The 14,393-nt window shown below is 48.8% G+C and overlaps 1 protein-coding gene across 4 annotated transcripts in view; it reads right to left on the bottom strand.

The window, feature by feature from the left end:
* Positions 1–31: 31 nt before the first annotated feature.
* The window catches only part of DNM1L (dynamin 1 like), an 87,765-nt gene continuing 73,403 nt past the window's right edge, over positions 32–14,393 (bottom strand). For all 4 annotated transcript variants that reach the window (XM_063928872.1, XM_063928874.1, XM_063928875.1 and 1 more), the window contains 4 exons: positions 7,401–7,574; positions 6,652–6,761; positions 6,407–6,566; positions 32–315 (listed from right to left, as the gene is read on the bottom strand). In XM_063928872.1, coding sequence (XP_063784942.1) covers positions 259–315; positions 6,407–6,566; positions 6,652–6,761; positions 7,401–7,574 — 501 coding nt within the window. In that variant the 3' untranslated portion in view covers positions 32–258. The remainder of the gene's footprint in view (positions 316–6,406; positions 6,567–6,651; positions 6,762–7,400; positions 7,575–14,393) is intronic.

The following is a 14,393-nucleotide window of genomic DNA, read 5'->3' as shown; positions in this document are numbered from 1 at the left end:
GAATCACAACAGGAAATCAGGATGGGGAAAATAGTTGGACGTAATATTTATTTTGTGAATTGTATAACTTTCGCTTGCTAAATACAGCAGGCTCCCCTCCGTGACATCTGTTCTCCCCACATATTGTATACGGTTAGAGGTTCTCTCTTTTTATATAAATAAAATTCTACCCAGCATACACTGACTGGCAATCTCCTATCAGTTTTCAAGTTATGTGAAGTCTCCTCAAGCTTTTATGGGGCCTGTAAGACGGCCAGGTCACCACAGGTGCGTCTCCCGGATCTCGGCGATTATCTGGCTCGCTCTCTGCAATGCCTGGAGAAGAACGTAACAGTTACAATCAGGTTCCACTTCAATTATAGTTAGACTGTGGATCTGACTCGTTAGTTGTGACAGAACTACAAGTCTCAGCACACACTTCTACCCAGCATCCACAAGGTGACCAACATAACCGTAATATCGGTACTGTTTATGCGCGCACGGACAAGGAACACTTCAATTGCGCCTTCTGGCACCATCTAGTGTCCACCGGGATGCAAAACAGGAGCCGCAATAGCCTTTTATTACATAGGATGACAACCCCCCCCCCCTCGAAAAAAATAAAAAAAATGTATGTATGTATGTATGTATGTATGTATGTATGTATGTATGTATGTATGTATGTATGTATGTATGTATGTATGTATGTATGTATGTATGTATGTATATATATATATATATATATATATATATATATATATATATATAGCGCATGACCCTACCAATCTTTTGACCCCGTCGACATAGTGATCCACACTCCCCCCTAGAGAACGGGAACCTTGTAAAAGCATCAGTCATCACATTAATTGGTGTTCAAAAAAGAATAAGAATTTACTTACCGATAATTCTATTTCTCGTAGTCCGTAGTGGATGCTGGGAACTCCGTAAGGACCATGGGGAATAGCGGCTCCGCAGGAGACTGGGCACAAAAGTAAAGCTTTAGGACTACCTGGTGTGCACTGGCTCCTCCCCCTATGACCCTCCTCCAAGCCTCAGGATACTGTGCCCGGACGAGCGTACACAATAAGGAAGGATTTTTGAATCCCGGTTAAGACTCATACCAGCCACACCAATCACACCGTACAACTTGTGATCTGAACCCAGTTAACAGCATGATAACAGAGGAGCCTCTGGATAGATGGCTCACAACAACAATAACCCGATTTAGTTAACAATAACTATGTACAAGTATTGCAGACAATCCGCACTTGGGATGGGCGCACAGCATCCACTACGGACTACGAGAAATAGAATTATCGGTAAGTAAATTCTTATTTTCTCTGACGTCCTAGTGGATGCTGGGGACTCCGTAAGGACCATGGGGATTATACCAAAGCTCCCAAACAGGCGGGAGAGTGCGGATGACTCTGCAGCACCGAATGAGAGAACTCCAGGTCCTCCTCAGCCAGGGTATCAAATTTGTAGAATTTAGCAAACGTGTTTGCCCCTGACCAAGTAGCTGCTCTGCAAAGTTGTAAAGCCGAGACCCCTCGGGCAGCCGCCCAAGATGAGCCCACCTTCCTTGTGGAATGGGCTTTTACAGATTTTGGCTGTGGCAGGCCTGCCACAGAATGTGCAAGCTGAATTGTACTACAAATCCAACGAGCAATAGTCTGCTTAGAAGCAGGAGCACCCAGCTTGTTGGGTGCATACAGGATAAACAGCGAGTCAGATTTTCTGACTCCAGCCGTCCTGGAAACATATTTTCAGGGCCCTGACTACGTCCAACAACTTGGAGTCCTCCAAGTCACTAGTAGCCGCAGGTACCACAATAGGTTGGTTCAGATGAAACGCTGAAACCACCTTAGGGAGAAAATGAGGACGAGTCCTCAATTCCGCCCTTTCTGAATGGAAGATCAGATAAGGGCTTTTACAGGATAAAGCCGCCAATTCTGACACGCGCCTGTCCGAGGCCAGGGCCAACAGCATGGCCACTTTCCATGTGAGATATTTTAACTCCACAGATTTAAGTGGTTCAAACAAATGTGACTTTAGGAACCCCAAAACTACCTTGAGATCCCAAGGTGCCACTGGAGGCACAAAAGGAGGCTGTATATGCAGTACCCCTTTTACAAACGTCTGAACTTCAGGAACTGAAGCTAGTTCTTTCTGGGAAAAAATCGACAGGGCCGAAATTTGAACCTTAATGGACCCCAATTTTAGACCCATAGACACTCCTGTTTGCAGGAAATGCAGGAATCGACCTAGTTGAAATTCCTCCGTCGGGGCCTTACTGGCCTCGCACCACGCAACATATTTTCGCCAAATGCGGTGATAATGCTTTGCGGTTACATCCTTCCTGGCTTTGATCAGGGTAGGGATGACTTCATCCGGAATGCCTTTTTCCTTCAGGATCCGGCGTTCAACTGCCATGCCGTCAAACGCAGCCGCGGTAAGTCTTGGAATAGACAGGGTCCTTGCTGGAGCAGGTCCCTTCATAGAGGTAGAGGCCACGGGTCCTCCGTGAGCATCTGTTGAAGTTCCGGGTACCAAGTCCTTCTTGGCCAATCCGGAGCCACGAGTATAGTTCTTACTCCCCTCCGTCTTATAATTCTCAGTACTTTTGGTATGAGAGGAAGAGGAGGGAACACATACACTGACTGGAACACCCACGGTGTTACCAGAGCGTCCACAGCTATTGCCTGAGGGTCCCTTGACCTGGCGCAATACCTGTCCAATTTTTTGTTGAGGCGGGACGCCATCATGTCCACCTATGGTTTTTCCCAACGGTTTACAATCATGTGGAAGACTTCTGGGTGAAGTCCCCACTCTCCCGGGTGGAGGTCGTGCCTGCTGAGGAAGTCTGCTTCCCAGTTGTCCACTCCCGGAATGAACACTGCTGACAATGCTATCACATGATTTTCCGCCCAGCAAAAAAATCCTTGCAGCTTCTGCCATTGCCCTCCTGCTTCTTGTGCCGCCCTGTCTGCGTACGTGGGCGACTGCCGTGATGTTGTCCGACTGGATCAGCACCGGCTGACCTTGAAGCAGAGGTCTTGCTTGGCTTAGGGCATTGTAAATGGCCCTTAGCTCCAAGATATTTATGTGAAGTGATGTCTCCAGGCTTGACCACAAGCCCTGGAAATTTCTTCCCTGTGTGACTGCTCCCCAGCCTCGCAGGCTGGCATCCGTGGTCACCAGGACCCAGTCCTGAATGCCGAATCTGCGGCCCTCTAGAAGATGAGCACTCTGCAACCACCACAGGAGAGACACCCTTGTCTTTGGTGACAGGGTTATCCGCTGATGCATCTGAAGATGCGATCCGGACCATTTGTCCAGCAGGTCCCACTGGAAAGTTCTTGTGTGGAATCTGCCGAATGGAATGGCTTCGTAGGAAGCCACCATTTTTCCCAGGACCCTTGTGCACTGATGCACTGACACTTGGCCTGGTTTTAGGAGGTTTCTGACTAGTTCGGATAACTCTCTGGCTTTCTCCTCCGGGAGAAACACCTTTTTCTGGACTGTGTCCAGGATCATCCCTAGGAATAGAAGACGTGTCTTCGGGATCAGCTGCGATTTTGGAATATTGAGAATCCAACCGTGCTGCCGCAACACTACTTGAGATAGTGCTACCCCGACTACCAACTGTTCCCTGGATCTTGCCCTTATCAGGAGATCGTCCAAGTAAGGGATAACTAAAACTCCCTTCCTTCGAAGGAGTATCATCATTTCGGCCATTACTTTGGTAAAGACCCGGGGTGCCGTGGACAAACCAAACGGCAGCGTCTGAAACTGATAGTGACAGTTCTGTACCACAAACCTGAGGTACCCTTGGTTGCCTGAGTCCGCTTGTAAAGCCCCAGCGTCATGCTGAGGACTTGGCAGAAACGGGAGAGGGCTTCTGTTCCTGGGAACTGGCTGTTTGCTGCAGCCTTTTTCCTCTCCCTCTGCCACGGGGCAGAAATGAGGAGCCTTTTGCCCGCTTTCCCTTATGGGGCCCAAAAGGACTGCGCCTGATAATACGGCGTCTTCTTATGTTGAGAGGCTACCTGGGGTAAAAATGTTGATTTCCCAGCCGTTGCCGTGGCCACCAGGTCTGTTAGACCTACCCCAAATAACTCCTCCCTTTTATAAGGCAATACTTCCATATGCCTTTTGGAATCAGCATCACCCGACCACTGTCTTGTCCATAACCCTCTTCTGGCAGAAATGGACAGCGCACTTACTCTTGATGCCAGTCGGCAAATATCCCTCTGTGCATCACGCATATATAGAAATGCATCTTTTAAATGCTCTATAGTCAGTAATATACTGTCCCTATCTAGGGTATCAATATTGTCAGTCAGGGAATCCGACCAAGCCACCCCAGCACTGCACATCCAGGCTGAGGCGATTGCTGGTCGCAGTATCACACCCGTGTGAGTGTATATACATTTTAGGATATTTTCCTGCTTTCTGTCAGCAGGTTCCTTAAGGGCGGCCGTATCCCGGGACGGTAGTGCCACCTGTTTAGACAAGCGTGTGAGTGCTTTATCCACCCTAGGGGGTGTTTCCCAACGTGCCCTATCCTCTGGCGGGAAGGGGTATGATGCTAATAACTTTTTAGGAATTAACAGTTTTTTATCGGGGGAAACCCACGCATCATCACACACTTCATTTAATTCCTCAGATGCAGGAAAAACTACAGGCAGTTTTTTCTCAAACATAATACCCTTTTTAGTGTACTGGTATTATCAGAAATATGTAAAACATTTTTCATAGCCTCAATCATGTAACGTGTGGCCCTACTGGAAGTCACATTCGTCTCTTCATCGTCGACACTGGAGTCAGTATCCGTGTCGGCGTCTGTATCTGCCATCTGAGGTAACGGGCGTTTTAGAGCCCCTGATGGCTTTTGAGACGCCTGGACAGGCACAGGCTGAGTAGCCGGCTGTCTCATGTCATCAATCTTTTGTAAAGAGCTGACACTGTCACGTAATTCCTTCCATAAGCTCAGCCACTCAGGTGTCGACTCCCTAGGGGGTGACATCTCCATTACAGGCAATTGCTCCGCCTCCACACCATTTTCCTTCTCATACATGTCGACACAATCGTACCGACACACAGCACACACACAGGGAATGCTCTGAAAGAGGACAGGACCCCACTAGCCCTTTGGGGAGACAAAGGGAGAGTATGCCAGCACACACCAGAGCGCTATATATATATACAGGGATAACCTTATAGAAGTGTTTTTCCCCTTATAGCTGCTGTTTTATTAATACTGCGCCTAATTAGTGCCCCCCTCTCTTTTTTAACCCCTTTCTGTAGTGTATGTAACTGCAGGGGAGAGCCAGGGAGCTTCCCTCCAACGGAGCTGTGAGAGAAAATGGCACCAGTGTGCCGAGGAGATAGGCTCCGCCCCTTTTTCGCGGACTTTTCTCCCGCATTTTTATGGATTCTGGCAGGGGTTAAAATACATCCATATAGCCCTGGGGGTTATATGTGATGTATGTTTGCCAGCCAAGGTGTTTTTATTGCTGCTCAGGGCGCCCCCCCCCCCCCCAGCGCCCTGCACCCTCAGTGACCGCAGTGTGAGGTGTGTATGAGGAGCAATGGCGCACAGCTGCAGTGCTGTGCGCTACCTTGGTGAAGACTGATGTCTTCTGCCGCCGATTTTCCGGACCTCTTCTTGCTTCTGGCTCTGTAAGGGGGCCGGCGGCGCGGCTCTGGGACCGGACTCCGAGGCTGGGCCTGTGTTCGGTCCCTCTGGAGCTAATGGTGTCCAGTAGCCAAGAAGCCCAAGCTGGCTGCAAGCAGGCAGGTTCGCTTCTTCTCCCCTTAGTCACTCGATGCAGTGAGCCTGTTGCCAGCAGGTCTCACTGAAAATAAAAAACCTAAAACTAAACTTTCACTAAGAAGCTCAGGAGAGCCCCTAGTGTGCACCCTTCTCGGCCGGGCACAAAAATCTAACTGAGGCTTGGAGGAGGGTCATAGGGGGAGGAGCCAGTGCACACCAGGTAGTCCTAAAGCTTTACTTTTGTGCCCAGTCTCCTGCGGAGCCGCTATTCCCCATGGTCCTTACGGAGTTCCCAGCATCCACTAGGACGTCAGAGAAAAAAAAAAAAAAAAAAGACTGGGTAAACAAAAATGGTTGGTTGAAAATGTTGGGGTGGGGGAGGACTAACCACAGAAAACTGGGACGCAAGTCAGCCCCTCAAACAGCAGAACTGCAGGGGCCCGGTGTCCGGCACGAGGGGTACACAAGCAGAGACCCCGCTGCTGTGTAACTAGAGGGAACTTTTGGGATATTCTGCTTTGTACATTTTGCTAACTTAATCTACAGAAATAGGCGATATGTACCGACATTAATACAGAAAATTCTATTATTATCTATTTTGTGTCCGAGTCCCACTCCCTGTGTAACTGCGCGAATACTACACAATACCTTTAACATATCGGCAGCCTCCTTCCTGCGCTGGGCCATGTCCTCGGACTCTGTCAGGAGGTCTTCCAGCAGCATAGACTTGTACAGCTGTCCCACCAGCTCGCTCTGTAACGTGTCCTTCACGTGGTTTACCAGGAAATGCATCACGGCCTTTGGCACACTGCAAGGAGAAAATATCCCGCTCATTATATTCCGGCGCCATGCGGATGGGGCACGCGACACTGCCAGGCGGCTTCCCCCCTCACCTGTCCTGAATGTTCTTCCTCACTATTAGGAAGTAGGATTTAATTAGGCGCTCGATCACTTCGCAGTCTCGCTGCTCCCGAGCGGAGAGTTTTCTGGCAACGGGCACAGGCTGGAAGGAGAAAAGAAGGTAAATATACAGAAACGGCTGGGTGGAAGTAGAGACTGGTCACAGTGCTGTATATATCACACTACTCCGGAGGTTTCGCTAGATTAGGGTCTGATGTGAGGCGCTGGTAAGGGGACAGATTTACGCTACAATTCCTCAGCAGTCTGTCACCTCTGTATGATGGTGAAACGCAGACTCCTCACACCCCAACCGGTTTCTATCAATGGGCCACAATTCTGCTTTATAATGGGAGAACACCACTACATGTGGTAAGACTAACAAAGAGCAATGGGAGGAGGTAAGGGGCATCGGGATTAACAATAAATGCCCTTATCATCAATGAGTGATAAATTTCACTGAGTGATAAATTGCACCAGCCAATCGGCTCCTGTCATTTTTCAAACCCAGCCTGTTACATGGAAGTTTGGAGCTGATTGGCTGGTGCTTTATCACTCATAGTGAAATTTATCACTCATTGATAAATAAGGGCATTTATCTCACAGCTTTGTAGCTAAATTAAGTCCTCCAAGCAGATTTAAGAACACTTACAGAATCTCAGACATCTCCTGCGACAGGATTATTATTCTAGTCATCTCGTATAATGGGAAGCTGCCACGTTGGGCCCTTGGCGGCTGAACTCACCACATCCAGCAGGTTTACAGCGTAGCCCCTCTGTGGGCTGGAGAGCGCTGGCGGAGCTGGTCTGTACTTCTCTTCTGATAAAGGATCATCTCCTTTAGAGGCTTTCAGCATCCCCCTCCAGTTCCCAGTTCCAGCATCTGGGGCGCCATCCCCAGTACCCGCTGCAGGGGGCGCCTGCAATAACAGCAAACAATAGAACACATCAGACACAATAATGGTATAAAGCACTGATTATTAATGCATTCTAGTAGATAAAAATGCCTGAAAGTAATGCTCCCTTGAAAGGGGATGTAGTCACCATCCCGGAGGTCAGTATACCGACGCTGGGATCCCGGCCGCCAGAATGCCGGCAGGGGTCCTAGGACTTTTCCCACGCCCACGACACCCATAGAGTGGGAATAGAACCTACTGTATGGCAAGCGCAGTGAGCCACCGAGCCCGCACGTGCCTTCGTTGCAAATCGCCTTCTCTGCCGGCAATCTACCGGCCAGGATCCCGGCATCGGTCACCCATACCAAACGCATTGAAAGATCGCCATGCGGTAGAATATCATTTATTGGGGAAATATACTCCACAAATAATGAACAAAACCGACAACCCAATCCCTAAAGGACTTGTTGTACTTGCTAATATTTAACTGCTATTTTCAGGGACAGAAGTGCTCGTTAAGGGACATTGCATGTAGGGTAATCGGCTTAGTGCAAGTTAGAACATGTAGGCAAAACGGTCTTCACTAGTCGCTATGGTAACGTTCTGTCTGATGAACGCTGCGCTCTCACTGCTGAATGTTGTGCAGATAATTAAATGAGATACGTCTGATCAGATCCTAGGGATTAAATCTGTTCCACAAGGTTAGACCAGGAAGAGTAATCCCCCGGTATTTTATAGAATGTGTAGACCAGGGGGAAATCCATCTCCCCTTAGTCTTGCAAGAGACACGATAAAACTCTGCCCTAGTGAGACTAATCCTTAGCAGGTTTATAGATGCTGCCTGACCGCCCCTGGGAGACACCTCACAGCCCAGGTAAGAAATTGCTGGAGCCTATGCTCTATTTCTGTTACATGGCCCCTCGTTACCTCCCACATAACTAGTGCGAAGACCCTGCGCTGATTTAATGAGCTAAGATACAAAACAGTGTCTCAGTTATTATTTTATCAATGTTACGTATGGCTGATAGGGAGGGGGTTGTGACCAGCGCACTGGGAGCAGCTGGTACTCCCAGTCTCGTATCGTCTCACTAGGCCTTGGGTGTAGCTGTATGAGGGCGCGGGTGTAACAGGTGAGGACTGTTGTATAAATGGGAAATCAAATTACGAGTTATAGTGGGAGACACAATGCTCCTTAATTAACATTATGCAAATCAATGAGTGGTTTAGGAAATGATGATGACAGTAGGTAGTTGTCTGGGGTGCGCCTCTTTCACAAATGGGAATAGTCCCTGTTGATCGGCATGCCAACCGTCAGGCTAGTGAGGGTATGGGATGTAGGTGCTGGTATTGTGTCCGGCGGTCTCCTGACCACCGGTCACATAACTACAGTGCCTTCCTAAAGTATTCACCCCCCTTTGCATTTTTCATGTTTTGTTGCCTCACAACGTGGAATTAAAATGGATTGTTTGAAGGTTTGCATCATTTCATTCACAGAACATGCCTACAACTCTGAAGACTTCAGCGTACATAACTATTCACCCCCTAAAGTCAGTCTTTCTTGGCGGCAATTACTGCTGCAAGTCGCTTTGGATAAGTCTCTATGAGCTTACCACATCTTGCCACTGGGATTTTTGCCCATTCCTCAAGGCAAAACTGCTCCAGCTCCTTCATGTTGGATGGTTTCCGCTTGTGAACAGCAATCTTCAAGTCTGACCACAGATTATCAATTGGATTGAGATCTGGGCTTTGACTAGGTCATTCCAACACATTTAAAGGTTTCACCTTAAACCACTCGAGTGTTGCTTTAGCAGTATGCTTCGGGTCATTGTCCTGCTGGAAGGTGAACCTCCATCCCAGTCTCAAATTACAGGCAGACTGAGACAGGTTTTGCTCAAGAATATCCCTGTATTTAGCACCATCCATCTTTCTCTATCGTCCTAGTGGATGCTGGGGTTCCTGAAAGGACCATGGGGAATAGCGGCTCCGCAGGAGACAGGGCACAAAAAGTAAAGCTTTATGATCAGGTGGTGTGTACTGGCTCCTCCCCCTATGACCCTCCTCCAAGCCTCCGTTAGATTTTTGTGCCCGGCCGAGAAGGGTGCAATCTAGGTGGCTCTCCTAAAGAGCTGCTTAGAAAAGTTTAGCTTAGGTTTTTTATTTTACAGTGAGTCCTGCTGGCAACAGGATCACTGCAACGAGGGACTTAGGGGAGAAGAAGTGAACTCACCTGCGTGCAGGATGGATTGGCTTCTTGGCTACTGGACATTAGCTCCAGAGGGACGATCACAGGTACAGCCTGGATGGTCACCGGAGCCTCGCCGCCGGCCCCCTTGCAGATGCTGAAACGAGAAGAGGTCCAGAATCGGCGGCAGAAGACTCCTCAGTCTTCTTAAGGTAGCGCACAGCACTGCAGCTGTGCGCCATTTTCCTCTCAGCACACTTCACACGGCAGTCACTGAGGGTGCAGGGCGCTGGGAGGGGGGCGCCCTGGGAGGCAAATGAAAACCTTTTTTGGCTAAAAATACCTCACATATAGCCTCCGGGGGCTATATGGAGATATTTAACCCCTGCCAGAATCCACTAAAGAGCAGAAGACGAGCCCGCCGAAAAAGGGGCGGGGCCTATCTCCTCAGCACACAGCGCCATTTTCCTCACACAGCTCCGCTGGTCAGGAAGGCTCCCAGGCTCTCCCCTGCACTGCACTACAGAAACAGGGTAAAACAAGAGAGGGGGGGCAAAATTGTGGCAAAACTATATTATTAAAGCAGCTATACAGGGAGCACTTATTATAAGGCTATCCCTGTCATATATAGCGCTTTTGGTGTGTGCTGGCAAACTCTCCCTCTGTCTCCCCAAAGGGCTAGTGGGGTCCTGTCTTCGTTAAGAGCATTCCCTGTGTGTCTGCTGTGTGTCGGTACGTGTGTGTCGACATGTATGAGGACGATATTGGTGTGGAGGCGGAGCAATTGCCAAATATGGGGATGTCACCTCCTAGGGGGTCGACACCAGAATGGATGCCTTTATTTATGGAATTACGGGATAGTGTCAACACGCTAAAGCAGTCGTTTGACGACATGAGACGGCCGGACAATCAATTAGTGCCTGTCCAGGCGCCTCAAACACCGTCAGGGGCTGTAAAACGCCCTTTGCCTCAGTCGGTCGACACAGACCCAGACACAGGCACTGATTCCAGTGGCGACGGTGACGAATCAACCGTATTTTCTAGTAGGGCCACACGTTATATGATTTTGGCAATGAAGGAGGCGTTACATATTGCTGATACTACAGGTACCACAAAACAGGGTATCATGTGGGGTGTGAAAAAACTACCTATAGTTTTTCCTGAATCAGATGAATTAAATGAGGTGTGTGATGAAGCGTGGGTTGCCCCCGATAAAAAAATGCTAATTTCAAAGAAGTTATTGGCTTTATACCCTTTCCCGCCAGAGGTTAGGGCGCGCTGGGAAACACCTCCTAGGGTGGACAAGGCGCTCACACGCTTATCAAAACAAGTGGCGTTACCCTCTCCTGAGACGGCCGCACTTAAAGATCCAGCAGATAGGAGGATGGAAAATATCCAAAAAAGTATATACACACATACAGGTGTTATACTACGACCAGCTATAGCGACAGCCTGGATGTGCAGTGCTGGGGTAGCTTGGTCAGAGTCCCTGATTGAAAATATTGATACCCTGGATAGGGACAATGTTTTACTGTCTTTAGAGCAAATAAAGGATGCATTTCTTTATATGCGTGATGCACAGAGGGATATCTGCACACTGGCATCACGGGTAAGTGCTATGTCCATTTCGGCCAGAAGAAGTTTATGGACGCGACAGTGGTCAGGCGATGCGGACTCAAAACGGCATATGGAAGCTTTGCCGTATAAAGGGGAGGAGTTATTTGGTGTCGGTCTATCGGATTTGGTGGCCACGGCTACAGCCGGGAAATCCACCTTTTTACCTCAAGTCACTCCCCAACAGAAAAAGACACCGACTTTTCAACCGCAGCCCTTTCGTTCCTTTAAAAACAAGAGAGCAAAGGGATATTCATATCTGCCACGAGGCAGAGGAAGGGGGAAGAGACAGCAACAGGCAGCTCCTTCCCAGGAACAGAAGCCCTCCCCCGCTTCTACAAAAGCCTCAGCATGACGCTGGGGCTTCTCAAGCGGACTCGGGGGCGGTGGGGGGTCGTCTCAAGAATTTCAGCGCGCAGTGGGCTCACTCGCAGGTAGATCCCTGGATCCTGCAGATAATATCTCAGGGGTACAGGTTGGAACTAGAGACGGATCCACCTCGCCGTTTCCTGAAGTCTGCTTTACCAACGTCCCCCTCCGACAGGGTGACGGTCTTGGAAGCCATTCACAAGCTGTACTCTCAGCAGGTGATAGTCAAGGTACCCCTTTTACAACAAGGAAAGGGGTATTATTCCACTCTATTTGTGGTACCGAAGCCGGATGGCTCGGTAAGACCTATTCTAAATCTGAAATCCTTGAACCTGTACATAAAGAAGTTCAAGTTCAAGATGGAGTCACTCAGAGCAGTGATAGCGAACCTGGAAGAAGGGGACTTTATGGTATCCTTGGACATCAAGGATGCGTATCTCCACGTTCCAATTTACCCCTCACACCAGGGGTACCTCAGGTTCGTCGTACAGAACTGTCACTATCAGTTTCAGACGCTGCCGTTCGGATTGTCCACGGCACCTCGGGTCTATACCAAGGTAATGGCCGAGATGATGATTCTTCTTCGAAGAAAAGGCGTATTAATTATCCCATACTTGGACGATCTCCTAATAAGGGCAAGGTCCAGAGAACAGCTAGAGATGGGATTAGCACTGTCTCAAGAAGTGCTAAAACAGCACGGGTGGATTCTGAATATTCCAAAATCCCAGTTAATTCCGACAACACGTCTGCTGTTCCTAGGGATGATTCTGGACACGGTTCAGAAAAAGGTTTTTCTCCCGGAGGAAAAAGCCAAGGAGTTATCCGAGCTTGTCAGGAACCTCCTAAAACCAGGAAAGGTGTCTGTACATCAATGCACAAGAGTCCTGGGAAAAATGGTGGCTTCTTACGAAGCAATTCCATTCGGCAGATTCCACGCAAGAATTTTCCAGAGGGATCTGTTGGACAAATGGTCAGGGTCGCATCTTCAGATGCACCAGCGGATAACCCTGTCTCCAAGGACAAGGGTATCTCTTCTGTGGTGGTTGCAGAGTGCTCATCTATTGGAGGGCCGCAGATTCGGCATACAGGATTGGATCCTGGTGACCACGGACGCCAGCCTGAGAGGCTGGGGAGCAGTCACACAAGGAAGAAACTTCCAGGGCGTGTGGTCGAGCCTGGAAACGTCTCTTCACATAAACATTCTGGAACTAAGAGCAATCTACAATGCTCTAAGCCAGGCAGAACCTCTGCTTCAAGGAAAACCGGTGTTGATCCAGTCGGACAACATCACGGCAGTCGCCCATGTGAGCAAACAGGGCGGCACAAGAAGCAGGAGTGCAATGGCAGAAGCTGCAAGGATTCTTCGCTGGGCAGAGAATCATGTGATAGCACTGTCAGCAGTGTTCATCCCGGGAGTGGACAACTGGGAAGCAGACTTCCTCAGCAGACACGACCTTCACCCGGGAGAGTGGGGACTTCATCCAGAAGTTTTCCACATGCTGGTAACCCGTTGGGAAAGACCAATGGTGGACATGATGGCGTCTCGCCTCAACAAAAAACTGGACAGGTATTGCGCCAGGTCAAGAGATCCGCAGGCAATAGCTGTGGACGCGCTGGTAACGCCTTGGGTGTACCAGTCGGTGTATGTGTTTCCTCCTCTGCCTCTCATACCAAAAGTATTGAGAATTATACGGCAAAGAGGCGTAAGAACGATACTAGTGGTTCCGGATTGGCCAAGAAGGACTTGGTACCCGGAACTTCAAGAGATGATCACGGAAGATCCGTGGCCTCTACCTCTGAGAAGGGACTTGCTTCAGCAGGGTCCCTGTCTGTTTCAAGACTTACCGCGGCTGCGTTTGACGGCATGGCGGTTGAACGCCGGATCCTAAAGGAAAAAGGCATGCCGGAAGAAGTCATTCCTACTTTGATTAAAGCAAGGAAGGAAGTAACCGCGCAACATTATCACCGCATTTGGCGAAAATATGTTGCGTGGTGCGAGGATCGGAGTGCTCCGACGGAGGAATTTCAACTGGGTCGATTCCTACATTTCCTGCAATCAGGATTGTCTATGGGTCTCAAATTGGGATCTATTAAGGTTCAAATTTCGGCCCTGTCGATTTTCTTCCAAAAAGAATTGGCTTCAGTTCCTGAAGTCCAGACTTTTGTTAAGGGAGTGCTGCATATACAGCCCCCTGTGGTGCCTCCAGTGGCACCGTGGGATCTCAATGTTGTTTTGGACTTTCTCAAATCTCATTGGTTTGAACCACTAAAAACTGTGGATTTGAAAATAGGATTTTGGTACTTACCAGGTAAATCCTTTTCTTTGAATCCATAGGGGTCACTGGAGTACTCTTGGGATATGGACGGGCTTCCGTAGGAACACAGCACTGAATATTTAAATTTAGTAACACTCCACCCCTCCATATCCCTGAGCACTTACTCAGTGTTTTTTACTGAGCCGAACAGGAATTAAGAGAGGTTAATAATGGAGTATTACATATAACATAACTGACAATAACGAAGTTAACACAACGTTACTGACAACTAACAGTTGACACCCTAACCAGCACTTGTAACGTGAACCAGTCGGTGAAAATGTGTTACCATAAGATCCTCAGAACTAACCCCAAGTAAGTAAACTGCTCTGGGTGGGCGTCCAGTGACCCCTATGGATTCAA

Source organism: Pseudophryne corroboree, chromosome 6 (genome assembly GCF_028390025.1).
Source record: "Pseudophryne corroboree isolate aPseCor3 chromosome 6, aPseCor3.hap2, whole genome shotgun sequence".
Lineage (NCBI taxonomy): Eukaryota > Metazoa > Chordata > Amphibia > Anura > Myobatrachidae > Pseudophryne > Pseudophryne corroboree.
The sequence above is the reverse complement of the archived record's forward strand: the minus strand, read 5'-3'. Positions and strand labels throughout refer to the sequence as shown.